Below are 13,834 nucleotides of genomic sequence, written 5' to 3'. Positions count from 1 at the left end.
AGAAGACACAAAGAAATGGAAAGACATTCCGTGGTCATGGATTGGAAGAATCAACATAGTTAAACTGGCCATATTACCCAAAGTAATATACAGATTTAATGCAATCCCCATCAAAATCCCAATGGCATTTTTTAAAGAAATAGAACAAAAAATCATCAGATTTGTTTGGAACACAAAAACCCCAAATAGCCAAACCAATCTTAAGAAAAAAGAACAATACTGGAGGTATCACACTCCCTGACTTTAGCTTCTACTACATGGCTACAATAATCAAAACAGCATGGTATTGGCAGAAAAACAGACATGTAGACCAATGGAATAGAATTGAGAACCCAGAAATAAAACCACATAAATATGGACAGATAATTTTTGACAAAGAACCTAAACATACAATGGGGGAAAGACAGCCTCTTCAATAAATGGTGCTGGGAGAATTGGATAGCCACGTGCAAAAGAATGAAACTGGACTGCTATCTGTCACCATGTACCAAAATTAATTCAAAATGCATCAAAGACTTAAGCATAAGACCTGAAACAATAAACTGCATAGAAGAAAACATAGGTACTAAACTTATGGACCTTGGGTTCAAAGAGCATTTTATGAATTTGACTCCAAAGACAATGGAAGTAAAGGCTAAAATAAACAAATGGGACTATATGAAACTTAAAAGTTTCTGCACAGCAAAAGAAACTATCGACCAAATAAAGAGGCAACTGACATATTGGGAGAAGATTTTTGCAAACAGTGCCTTAGATAAGAGGCTAATATCAAAAATATAGGAAATATAGAAAATATAGAAAACATAGGAAAATATAGGGAAATATAGAAAATATATAGAAAATACAGGAAATATAGGAAAATATAGGGAAATATAGAAAATATAGGAAAATATAGGAACTCATGAAGCTCAACACCAAAAAACAAACAACTCAATTGAAAAATGGGCAGAGGGCCTGAAGAGACATTTCTCCAAAGAGGACATACAAATGGCAAATAGACATATGAAAAAATGCTCAACATCGCTAATCATCAGAGAAATGTAAATGAAAACCACAATGAGATATCACCACACCGCAGTCAGAATGGCTATCATCAACAAGACAAATAGTAACAAGTGTTGCAGAGGCTGTGGGTAAAGGGAACCCTCATACACTGTTGGTGGGAATGCAGACTGGTGCAGCCACTATGGAAGGCAGTGTGGAGGTTCCTCAAAAAAGTACAAATAGAATTACCATATGACCCAGCAATTTCTCTTTTGGGTATCTACCCAAAAAATTTGAAAACATTTATATATAAAGACACGTGTGCTCCAATGTTCATTGCAGCTTTGTTTACGGTGGCCAAGACATGGAAACAACCAAAATGTCCTTCGATAGATGAATGGATAAAGAAGTTGTGGTATATATACACAATGGAATACTATTCGACAGTAAGAAAAGATGATATAGGAACATTTGTGACAACATGGATGGATCTTGAGAGTATAATTCTAAGCGAAATATGTCAGACAGAAAAAGCAGAGAACCCTATGATTTCACTGATATGTGGTATATAAACTAAGAACAACAAAAGACCAAGACAAACAAATGAGAAACAAAAAGTCATAGACATAGACAATAGTTTAGTGGTTACCAGAGGGTAAGGGGGTGGGGGGAGATGAGGGTAAGGGGGACCAAATATATGGTGATGGAAGGAGAACTGAGTCTGGGTGATGAACACACAGTGGGATTTATAGATGATGTAATGCAGAATTGTACACTGAAAAATATGTAATTTCACTAATAATCGTCACCCCAATAAATTAAAACAAAAAACACACAAACAAAAAAAATGAAATGCAGAGAATTGAAGTGCCTCCCCCATGGTCACACAGCTCTGTAATACCAACATCCATTAGTTAAACCATTCCTATGCCCCAAGGACAGTCCTCACAACATTGTAACCTCTCAGCAACATAGCTATTATTCCCATTTTACTGAACAGGACACAGAAGCACAGAGAAGTTTGAGACCTTTGCCTAAGGACACCCATATAAGTGAGAAGCACAAGTGGAATTGACCCAAATCCAAGCCCATGCCTTTGACCCCTCTGTTGGGCCTTGTGATTAGTTTTGGTTGATTAGGTGCTAATGGTATGACCCAAGCAATGGCTGAAGTGTGCTGTCCATTTGTGCTCCCCTCTGCCTTTCTGTGCTTTCTCATCACCATGATAGAAATGCATGACAGATAGCCTGCCAGTTGCAGAAGCATGGGAAGCACATGAAAGACATCCAGACTCAACACACACCTTGGAGCCTAGTCTGCCTAGATGTACTGAATGCCAGCTGACCCACAGACCCATGAGCATGAGAATACATGCTTATTGTTACAGGCCGCTGAGTTTTGAGGTAGTTTGTCATACAGCATAATTGGGCAATAGCTAAATAATACCTGACCTGTATTGAGTGCTTTCTGGGATTGTAACTTACAAAAAAGCATGCATCATCACTAGTGCTCCTGTGGTACCTTAAGTATGATTAACCTGGGGCCCTTGTTAAAATGCAAATCCTGACTCAGTAGTTCTGGGTGGGGTCTGAGATTTTCATTTCCAAAGGAGCTCCCAGGAAATATTGCTGCCACTGCTCCACAGACCACACTCTGGGTGCAAGGGCAGAGAAGTCATCCCGAGCTTCTTACCCATATCTCTGGGCCACGATAGCATCTGGTGAACATCAGGGAAGTGGATGGGCCACCTTCTGTGTAAAGGAAGGACAATCCTTGCTCTCCTGTGAGAATCCTGTGCGGGACTAATAATCTGCACTATCCTAAAGGCCAGTGTGGCCAGGAGGTCAGCTCATGTTAACATTTCTTCAGCCCTTGCCCTGGGCTAAGGATTAAAATCACCTGAGATCTCTCCATTTTTATTTTTGTCCTTTCTACTTCCTGGAATTTGCAGTTTCTTAGCAATAAACCAGGCTTCCAATTCATTTTGGGCTTATAACCAATATCATATTTTAAGTCACAATGTAATTGAGAGCCCAGACAGCAGATACAAAATCTATATTTGGTTTTCTTAATTTCCAGTCAGGCAGGGCATGGGGACAGGAAGATGAAGGGACCTTGCAGAGGAAACAGTGTCCTCTGCTGGGACACCTTTCCAACCTGTGTTTTTGCCCAGCACCTAACTTTCCTTCCACCACCACCATGACCACCATCACCTGGAAAACTGAGCCCCATGAGATTTTTGTACTTCGGGCATCCTAAAAAGATAGGAGAATTCTTTCCAAGGAGACAGTATCTTCTCTCCTTCCTTTAGTTCTTCATGATATGTCGTAGATCACACATCTATGTTTTAACTGTAGGGAGGTATAATCCTGGGACTCAACTTACAAATTCTCTGAAGCTTTTTAAGTGATGTCCCTGGGTTGTTGTAGATTCTAAACATGTTATGTGAATGATTTAAAAAGATTACCAGAATTTCCTAATAAGCTAAACACACACCTACCATATGACCCAGGCATTCTGCTCCTAAGTATTCACACAAGAGAAATGAAAGCATATGTTTCTGCAAAGACATACCCGAATGTTCATAGCTCTTTATTTTAATAGGCCCAAATTAAACACAACCTAAATGTGCTTCAGTGGATGAATGGATAAGCATATCTTATATGCATACAACAGAATACTAATTGACAATAAAAAGGGTCAAACTCTTCATGCAAAAAACAACATAGATGAATCTCAGAATCATTATGGTGAGCAAAGAAGCTCACTGTACTGTACATTCTGTATGATTTTACTTATAAAAAATCTAGTAAATGCAAAAACTAATCTATAGTGATAGAAGGCAGATCCATGGTAGCCTGGAGCTAGCTGGAGAATGAGGGTGGAATTACAAAGGAGCACTAAGAAACTTTTGGAGACAACAGATTTATTCAACACCTTGATAGTGGTGATGGTTTCACTGGTGTCAAACTCATCTGATTTTTCACTTTAATCACTCATCTGATTTTAATCACTTTTATGTAATTCCAGTTACATGTATGTCAATTATACCTCAATAAAGCTGTATTTAAAAAAAAAAATCACAACTGCCATTTTCACCTTCATTCTCTCCTCATCTTTATCTCTAAGAGGTAGCTGGCAACCAAGACATGTTTTTTTCTTTGTTTCATTTGCATTGGCATGAATATTCTATCTGGATGCCTGAGGGAGTAAGTTAACACCTGAGGGGCCTATCACATCATGTCCAGCTTCCCTGCATCCTTCAGATGGATTACAGCCACACCTTGTTATGTTTGAAAATAGAGACGTAGTGTCCAGCAAGAAACGGTCTTTTGCATTCACAGTCTACCTTCCTTTTCCTAGGTCACTCCTGCTGAACATCTGGGGATTGAGGTGTCCCAAACTGTGAGTCTGGCAGCCCAGGGCTCCAAACTTGAAGACAGAAATCTCCTATTCCATTGGCCCTGCAGCACTGTCCCTTCCAGGGGGGACTGTGGTGTTGCTTTCTTACAGAGGTACATCAGTCACAGTCATCTATACAAGATGACTCATGTGGAAACGGAGTCCCAGAGAGCAGTTTCCAGGCTCTTGATCTCACGTGGAAAGGTGCTGGCTCAGGTAGTAAATGGCCATCATCTGTGACTGGATGGCCATCAGCTGTGGCTAGTTGGCCGTCAGCTGTAACCAGTGAGCCGTTGGCCACTAATATAACAGCCATGGCTGAGCTTGCAAGCGCGGATTGCAGAGGGGCACGGATTGCACTTAGCAAGTGAAATTGATTGACAAAGAAGTGGACAGCAGGTTGCAGATCGTGGCTCCTGTTTCCTGTGTCTCCAACCCAACCACCAGTGGGAATATAGTGGTATGACTCCCCTATCTATGGCTCTGTGGGTGTTCCTTTTTGGCCTCACCATATTGTGCATTCTTGTGCGGAGAGCGGGGGGACTAGAGACCCTGCATAACACCCTGCATTACAACTCGGTTTACTGAACTGTGCATGGGTCAGACTAACAGGAAGAAGGGATAGTTAACTTACTGTTTTCACTTCTACTCATTTTACAGAAACAACTTTCCAGTGACACATGCTGGTCTGTGCTTGGGGAGTTGATGTGAAGCTGTATTTATCAAGGCATCATAGCCTCTGCCTTTTTCAGGCATTAGATGACAATCGCACATACCTTTGACGACTTCCCATTGCTGCTCATCCTCCCCCCTAAAATAACAAACAAGCACGGGATCAGGCTGTCAAGAGAAAAACAACTAGTTATCTCTCTAAACACCAGCAATTTGTAGCCTTTGCCTAGGCCTGGACTTTCTTATTCCTACAATTTTAGAATTGTAGGAATTCTAAAATTCCTACAATTCCTACCTCTTCCCAGCTGCTCTGAGGGCCTGACCTGGCTTGATTACATTGCTGCCCATTGTACATTCCTGTTGAGGTTAACAGCCTTCATCTTTATTAACGACAAAGAGTCAACAGGTGCCTCATGGAAGCTCTGTCTGTACCTTTCCTACATCATCGCTACCTAGAGAAGTGAGCAGTGCTTCATTTAGCTTGGGTTCTCCCAGAGCAAACCGTGAAACAAAGAATAAGTAGTATATCTGGGAGATGAGCCCAAGAATCTGGTGGGGGCAAGGGGAAAGAAGGCAGAGAAGGGAAAGAGCCATACAGTTATGTTATCAAGCCAGTGACTACGGTGAGCAGTGGGTGCTTAGTCTCCAGAGGAATGCTGGGCACTGGCGTGTTGACATTATTAGCATGGTACTCCATCTAACATATGGACTGATATATCACAAAAATAAGTTAAGCTTTATATCTTTTATGTTCATGGCTTCTCATGAAGTTCTTATAGAAGGAGAGTACAAACATGGTTTAAATAAAATGCAAAATGAGATCTATTTTTTCCCCTCAATAATACACCCCCTTGCTTTTTCTTAAACTCACTGCATATACTCCTGGGCATTAAACTGATGCTCCTATCCCATCCCCTAATTAACCATCTGTCTTTTGGGGGATGCGTATAGACAGAGGGACATTCTTAGTTGCCACTGAAGAAAGGGGCTTCATCACCATCCTTTTCTTTATGAATCATAAAATCCTGAGCCAAGAATTGCAGAAGAAAGATATTCTCAGAAGATGAAAGAGACACAAGAGAACCACAGAAACCACTAAAAAACTGTAAAATAAAACCAATGAAGACAAGTTAAAGAAACTGAAATGACTGAAGCTGGAAAAGACAGAAGAACTATTAAATAATAATCTTTAAGTCCTGCATGAGGTGTTTCTTGGAAAAAAGAAAAAAGAGGACAGTCACCTGCTCACAAATACTAGGGTGGGGGGACGCAAATATGAAATTAAGATTTAACATTAGCATTTAACATTTAACAAAAGACTTAAAGAACACATCACAGGAAGAATGTTATGACATTAAAGGTTATAAAAAATAATAATACATGTATAACATATAGAAAATGGTTGTGGGATTCTTTCCTTTGGGGGCTTTAAAACCAAGATAGATTCTTCTTCACTGAATAGATAGTTCTCACGACCTCTGAGGTTGTCCCCCAACCTCAAAGATCAATGTCTGTTAGAACATGGTTGGAAGAAAATGAGTGAAGGAGCTGCACAAATAATATAACTTTCTTTTGGTTTGTATATAGGAAAATAAAATTAAGAAATAAAATTATAGTCTCTCAGTTCAAGGTGTTGGATCAAGCGTTTTTGTTTACTTCTTTTTGCTCTCCAAATTCTCCTGAAGAGGCAGATAAAATATAAAAATAAATCCACAACATAAGTGGTAAGCTGAGAGGGGGTCACCTACAGAAGAAGAAATGATTTCTGGTAGGTATGGAATAGTAACCAATTAAAAGTGAAACTATAAAGTTGAGAAAGTAAAAGAAAGATCTCCAAAAAAGTGAATTTCCCTTGAAGAATTTCCATAATAATATCAAAAATAGAGACTGTGTCAGTTTCACTACTAGGTGTTTACTCACAAGAAATGAAAACACATGTGCACAGAAAGCCTTGTACAAGAACATTAACATGGTCTTAGTCATAATATCTAAAGTAATGGAAACAACCCATCAATAGTCCATCAATAGTGGAATCGGTAAATAAATTGTGGTATAGACATACAATAGAATACCACTCAGTGATAAGGAAAAGGAAATCTACTTATATACACAATAACATAAATGATTTTCAAAAATATTATGTAGAACAAATGAAGCCAGACACATCAAAAATATGTACAGTATGATTCCATCTATATGAAGATGTGAAACATGCAAAATTAATGTATGGTGATAGGAGTCAGACATTGTCTCTGAGAGGAGTGAACTGCCTACAAAGGAGCTCTAGAAGGCTTTCTGTGATGATAGGAATGTTCTATATCCTAATGATAATGGTAACACGGGCATATACAATTGTCAAAAATGGAACTGAGCCTTTCAGACCCTTTCATTTTATTGTATGTAAATTATTCATTATTAATAAAACTTTTAAAAATGCAAGAAGAGAGAGAAGAGAAGGAGGAAGAGGATGAAAAGTGGAGGAGGAAGGGAAGATGAAGACAAGGGAAGGGAAAGAAAGGGAAAGGAAAAGAGGAGAGACGAGGAGAGGAGAGGAGAAGAGAGGCTGCAGAAACTAAGAGAAAAGGGTGAGGACAGAAAACTGATTAAAGAGTGGAAGAGCTAGCTTTGGGGTTGCAAAAGCTGGAAGGAAGATTGAGCCACAACAAAAAAACACATTAAAGAAAAACCACAAAGATAAAATATGAAAGAAAAAGTTAAGAGACATAGAAGATAGATTTTTAAATTACAATATTAGATTTAAACTCTAATAGGAGTTCCAGAAGGAGAGTACATGGATATTGGAAATAAACAAAGGAATTACTAAAGAAATTTTCTCAAGCTAAAGACAAACTTGAGGCTTTAGACTGAAAGGGTCCACCAAGTGCTGCACAGGACTAATAACTAAAGCCCTAAATCTAAACACAGACTGATGAAATTTCTGAACATTATGAATAAAGAGACAAATCCGAAAAACTTCCAGTTATTTTAAGTCACCTACCAAAAATAATAGCATCAGACTTCTCACTGAAACTCGAGCCGGTGTTTCAAAATCAGATTATAGCTTTAAAATTCTAAGGGGAAACAAGATTGAACACAGCCAACTACCACATTAGCATATAAGTGTGAGAACCAAATAAGGATATGTTTAAAAATTTAGGCTCTCAGAGACTTTACAATAAAACCTTTCTGAAAGAACTTTTTGAGAATGTATTCCAGCAAAATAGAAGATGAAAATATGAGCTTCAAGAAGCAGTACAGCAGGTAAATAAATAAATAAACCTTACAGTTAAGTCTAAATATTTTTGGGGAGCACAATAAAACTTCTAAGAAATTATTCCTAAGATAGCTATAATGAAAAAAAAAAGAATGAAAGAAAGACAGAAAGAAGAAAAGAAAGAAAGAAAAAGGAATAATCTAGCACTAAATATTCAGATAATGTGATTAAAATTTGAGAGACATGAGAGATAAAAAAGCATGTCAGAATATTGTTTCCCGCCCCCCAGAAGGTTAAGTTTTCAAATACTTACTGATTTTCAGCATTGATAGAAAAATGTAAGTTCAAATCTGTCAAAATGTTAAGAGTGACAGAAATAAAACACTTTCAAAACTTGAAGAAAAATGAACAAAATAAATAATATTTAAATATTTATTAAATGTTTAATTCCCAAGATCTAACAGAGCACTTAGCATACATTCAGTGTTTTAATACTTACAACAACACTAGGAAGAAGGTACTATATGTCTATTTTACAGATGAGAAAATTTAGACATAGGCTAAGTCTCTTGCCAAAGGCCACACAAGTAAGTTGGGGGGTGTGAGGCAATATAAAAATTGGGAATTTGAGAACACCAAATTAAAAAATACGTATTTTCAAATCTATCAGTAATCACACAAAAAAACATAAATGGGTTAAATTCATTGATGTAGTGCATGGGAAAAGAAAATTTAACGATTGGTTATTAATAAGACAGGTATTTAAATCAAATAAGACAAAGAAAGTTTAAAAATAAAGGTTGGAAAAAGACACCCAACAAATGCAACAATTAACAAAACAAAACAATACAGTAGTTGTAATACTGATATCAACCAAGAAACATGTTTCAGACAAAAGTCAATTAAAAAAATAAATAAGAAATTTTGCCTTCATAATAATTAACCATAAAAAAGGACATTTTCTGTCCTAACACCATAGATTCTGCTTTAAACACGTGAAACAAAAATTAGTGTGGTAACAAGAAGAAACAGACAAATCTAAAAAGGTAGGGTAAAAATACAATTAAGTAGTTTGAGGAATCAACAGATAAATAGACAATAAATAAATCAAGACTTGGAGGATTTTCATAATATAATTAACCATCTCGATCTGATAGGTCTTATAAAGATATATAAGACTTTGTACATCATAAAGACTATGCAGTCATCAAATATTTGCAAAATATTCTTGTACTATGTACAAACTTTATACTGATAAAGTTGAATTCAGTTAAAATGTATGGTTTTCTGGGAAAACATAAATGATTAAAATTGACTAAAGATAAGTTATATTATCTTAATAGACTATTGATACTGGAATAATGTGGAATGTCAATCAGAAATCTCAACCAAAGGGGTACCAGGCCCGGAGATTGTTGAATTCCAACAATCTCATAAGAAACAGATAACGTTTACTAAAGTACTACAGTGAAAAAATGAAAAGATTTTCAACTCATACCATGAAACTGTAATGGTACTGAAGTGGATATTTGCTAGCTGTCATGCACCAACCAAGAAAACTGTAAGCATGTATAGCTTTCCTAGATTCCAGAACTAACAAAGTAGAGAATATAGCAGAAAATAAAACACTATTCACAACAGTAATCAAACCTGGAAAATAGCTTGTAATAAGAAATGTGAAAAAAAGATGAAGAGAACTATAAATATTTACTCAAAAAATAAATAGATACCTATAGAATATCTTGAATGGCAGCACTAAAATTAAAAAGTTCTCAAAGCTTCTCAACTAACCAAAAAATTATAAACAATTCTCATTAAAATCTCAATGAATTCTTAAAAATAATTCCAAAGTCTGTTTGCCAGAAGACATTTTATAAAAATTTCTAAGACAGATATTTTTTAAATGAAAGCAAATTTGCCCTATTATACGTTGACGCTACATTAAATGAAGCTAGTGTGGTATTGGTACATGAATAGACAAATGAAAGTCAAGAAACAGAATTATGTATATCTGAAAATTTTAGAATGTTATAAAAGTGTTACTTTGTATCAATGAATGTAAAATGGAGTGCTTAAGAAATATGATAGGACAAGTGACTATTCACTTGGATAAAAACCAAAGTTGTATTTTTATCTTAAATGTTAAACCTACAAATAACTTCAAAGTAGATTGTAATCTTAAACAAACAAAATAAATAAAACTAAAACTGTTAGAATAAAACATATTTAAAGATTTTGACAATCTTTATTTGAAGAAAACTTTCTTAAATAAGGCTAGAAAACCAAAAGTCATAAGGGAAAGGATTCAGAGTTGATTGTTATATAAAACAAAAAGTTTCTGCATGACCAAAGGCAGCATAAACAATATTAAAAGATGAGTGGAAGAGTGGTCCAAACATTTACGAAGTACATGAGACAAAAGGTCAACATGATAGACATTTTGCAAAGATGGCAACAATAATTCCTTCCACCCCTTCCCATATTTTTTGCAATGTTACTTTGCTGGTCCTCCCATCAAGAGCAGCCCCTAAAATCAGAGCTGACCCAGTGATTTGTTTCGCCACTAGAATGTGACTGAACTGACATTGTACAAGTTCATCAAAAGACCTTGCAACTTCTGCTTTTACTCTTGCCACACTTGAATTCACCATGTAAAGACAAGCAGGCTAAACCCTCCTTGAGGATTAAAGACTATATGGAGAGAGAGCCAAGGTGACAGCCAGCACCAACCATCAGACAAAAGAGTGAGGTCATCTTGGACTATCTAGGTTATGTCAAGAAAGAATATAGCATCCACAGTTTTGTTTTCAAATACACCTGCTACTAGCAATTTCACTTGCTGGGGCCTGAAAACAACAGGATAATTAATAAATGTCTTTTGCAGATCTCCTCACTTGGTGGAACATACACTCTCCACTTGAATCATAATAACTTTGGGGAGTGAGAGGGCACATGAAATAACTTTAGTCAGGAAGAATATAAAACTTTTATAATAACAAATTACAAAAGAGAGTAAAATTATGAACTAAACTGTTAAACTCATCATGTTGCCTGTATAAGCGCATTGAGTGGATAGAATAACAGAAAGCTATTGTAAGATAAACTGAAGCTGGTGGATCAGCAGCTACTTGGGACCCAAGTTATTCCTAGGAGCATTACTCTTTCTAAGTCACTCATTTCTTTTGCTCTTTTGGGGCAATTCTTCAGCCCAAGGCCCTTTTGAGAATTTAATCCACTTCCCTTTGCAGTTGCCACTTCCACCAGCTGCTTCTCTCATTACCTTACTGTTCAGGCAGAAAAGGCCAGCCCCAGGTTATTCTAATGATAGCAAACACCTCATAAAGAAATCTGCCAAATTTACTTTTCCATAGAACATCATTTTTACAGCTTTTCATGAGTCCATGAGGAAAGAAAGCATCATGTATAAAATATGATTTCCAGAAATCTTGACGATATTAAGAATTATTCCTACATGTTAGACTAGTGGGTATAACACAATTGACAGAATGGTGGTATCTTCCATTTCCCCAAAGGAATCCCATCAATCTGTCACTGTATCTGTTTGCCCACAGAAGATGAGAGGACCCCACAAAGTTAGGATATTTTCAGAAATGTCCCAAATTTAAAAGAACTTTGGGCTTCGGAGTGTATACTTCTCCATTCCTGGTTTTGCATTTTTGTGCCAAGGGTCACCTTGCTTTAGTCTGTAACACCCTGGCAGAGAGTAAACGTGGTGTAATTAATCAAGAGTTTGGAATGTGTGACATTTGGCAAATTTCTTAACCTCTCTGTACCTCATTTATTTTTTGCATCTGTAAAGGGGAGATATTAATAATATAGAACCTCATTAAATCAGTTAAAGCACTTAAAACAGTAGCACATAGTAAGCACTGTTTGGAAGTGTTGAAGTGAATTCTCTCTTTAACAGTCAAGTTTTTTGGGCAACAAGTTACATAAAGATACGAAACTGAATTAGCAGAGACAATGATTGTAAAGCCCTTTGCAGCAATAAGTAATACTTATGTCTATATTGCAGAGCAAAGAATTTTAGAGGGGCGGTTTGAGGAGATTTTAGGAGCCAGAGAATTTCTGCTGCTTTCTGTGAGAATCCCTGCGGATTTTTACCCATGCCCCAAACTGACAGTTGTCACACTCCTAAACCCAAGGGAAAGCGCTTGTCAAGGTAGAGGCGGGAAATCCCTACCTGGCAACACTTTATTAGGAAAGGGGAACTCATCTTTTGTATGACGCCCACTACACCTCCCCAGTCGCAAGCACCGCTCCCCCCGGGCTTGGAGCTGAAATCGAACATTAGAACCGCATTCGCAAGGCGACCTTCCACTCTGGCTGAGCACTAGGAAGAAGTCTTTGCTGTTAGTTTCAAAGCCCCAGGTGATCACGGCCCAAAGCACTACAGGTGCCCTGACTCCGCGCCCTCCCCTTGGCCAGTACCACCCTCGGGAGCCTCCGGTGAGGCCCAGGGGGACACCGACGGCAACAGGACCGCGTGGGAAAACAGTGTCCGGTCATTCTCCTCGGAGAATTATTTCCTGACCTTTGCGTTTCGGAAGGAGCAGACTAACCGGGCCTCTTCCTCCCAAACGAAGTTTGGGGACGTTATCCTATAGTTAAAGACTACTTCCGCCTCTCACCCCCAGTAACATTACTTGGCCTCTAAAGGGCAACCAATGCCTGGCAGAATCCCAAAGCAAACACATACATGCGCCACACATCCTCCGCCCATCCCACGCCTCGCACTCCCCAGTACCTGACTTGTGAGACAGAACTGGAGGAGCGCGGCCGCCAGACCTCGGAACCAGGCCCAGCCTCCGGGCACACGCCCCGCTCCGCCTCTGCCTAGGACGGGGTGCCCCAGCAAAACTGCAGCCGAAACAGTTGCACTTCGGTGGGGCGGGGGACTAGCCTCCTCGCATCCATCAGGCGCGAGCTCAGCACCCCGCCACCCGGGTCCCGCTGCCACGCGCGCCCCTCTCGAGCGTCGCACTCACCTGCAGCGGCGTCCGGCTGGCGTTGCCCGCGGCGGCGTCCGGCCCGTCTGCGGTCCCCGAACCCCGCAGCACCGTGATGTGCAGCGTGAGCAGCAGTAGACCCAGCAGCAGCAGCAGCTCGGCCGCCAGGCGCACCATCCTCTTGAGGCGCGCGGCTTTAGGACCCGGCGCGGCGTGCGGCGGCGGCGGCGGTGGCGCCGGGGGAGGAGGAGTCGGAGCCCGGGAGCCCGGCAGCGCGGCTCCCGCCTCGGCCCCCGCCGGGGCCCCGCTCCCTGGGCCCGCGGAGCTGGCGCTGGGCGCCGCGGGACTCGCCGGGCCGGGGGAGCAGGAGCCACCGCCGCCGCCGCCGCCGCCGCAGCCGCCGCCGCCGCACCACGGCGGAGCCACGGCGGGGCCGGGGGCGTCCAAGCCGGCTGCGGAGCAAGCCCCGGCGCTCCCCGGCGGCGGCGGCGGCGGCGGGGTCGGGGAGCTGCCCCGGACCCGGGCCGGGCCGGAGACCACCCTGCGGGCAGGGGGCAGCGGGGGCGGCGGCGGGGCGGGCGCAGCCGAGCCC

General features: G+C 40.1%; 1 protein-coding gene across 1 annotated transcript in view; it reads right to left on the bottom strand.

Moving 5' to 3' along the window:
- Positions 1–13,565, bottom strand: part of ISM1 (isthmin 1) — a 76,733-nt gene extending 63,168 nt beyond the window's left edge. The window contains exon 1 of the mRNA XM_081034708.1: positions 13,282–13,565. Within this exon, the coding sequence (XP_080890834.1) occupies positions 13,282–13,419 (138 nt within the window). The 5' untranslated portion in view covers positions 13,420–13,565. The remainder of the gene's footprint in view (positions 1–13,281) is intronic.
- Positions 13,566–13,834: the final 269 nt, after the last annotated feature.

Source organism: Rhinolophus hipposideros (assembly GCF_964194185.1).
Source record: "Rhinolophus hipposideros genome assembly, chromosome: 22".
Lineage (NCBI taxonomy): Eukaryota > Metazoa > Chordata > Mammalia > Chiroptera > Rhinolophidae > Rhinolophus > Rhinolophus hipposideros.
This window is presented reverse-complemented; position numbering and strand designations above follow the sequence as displayed.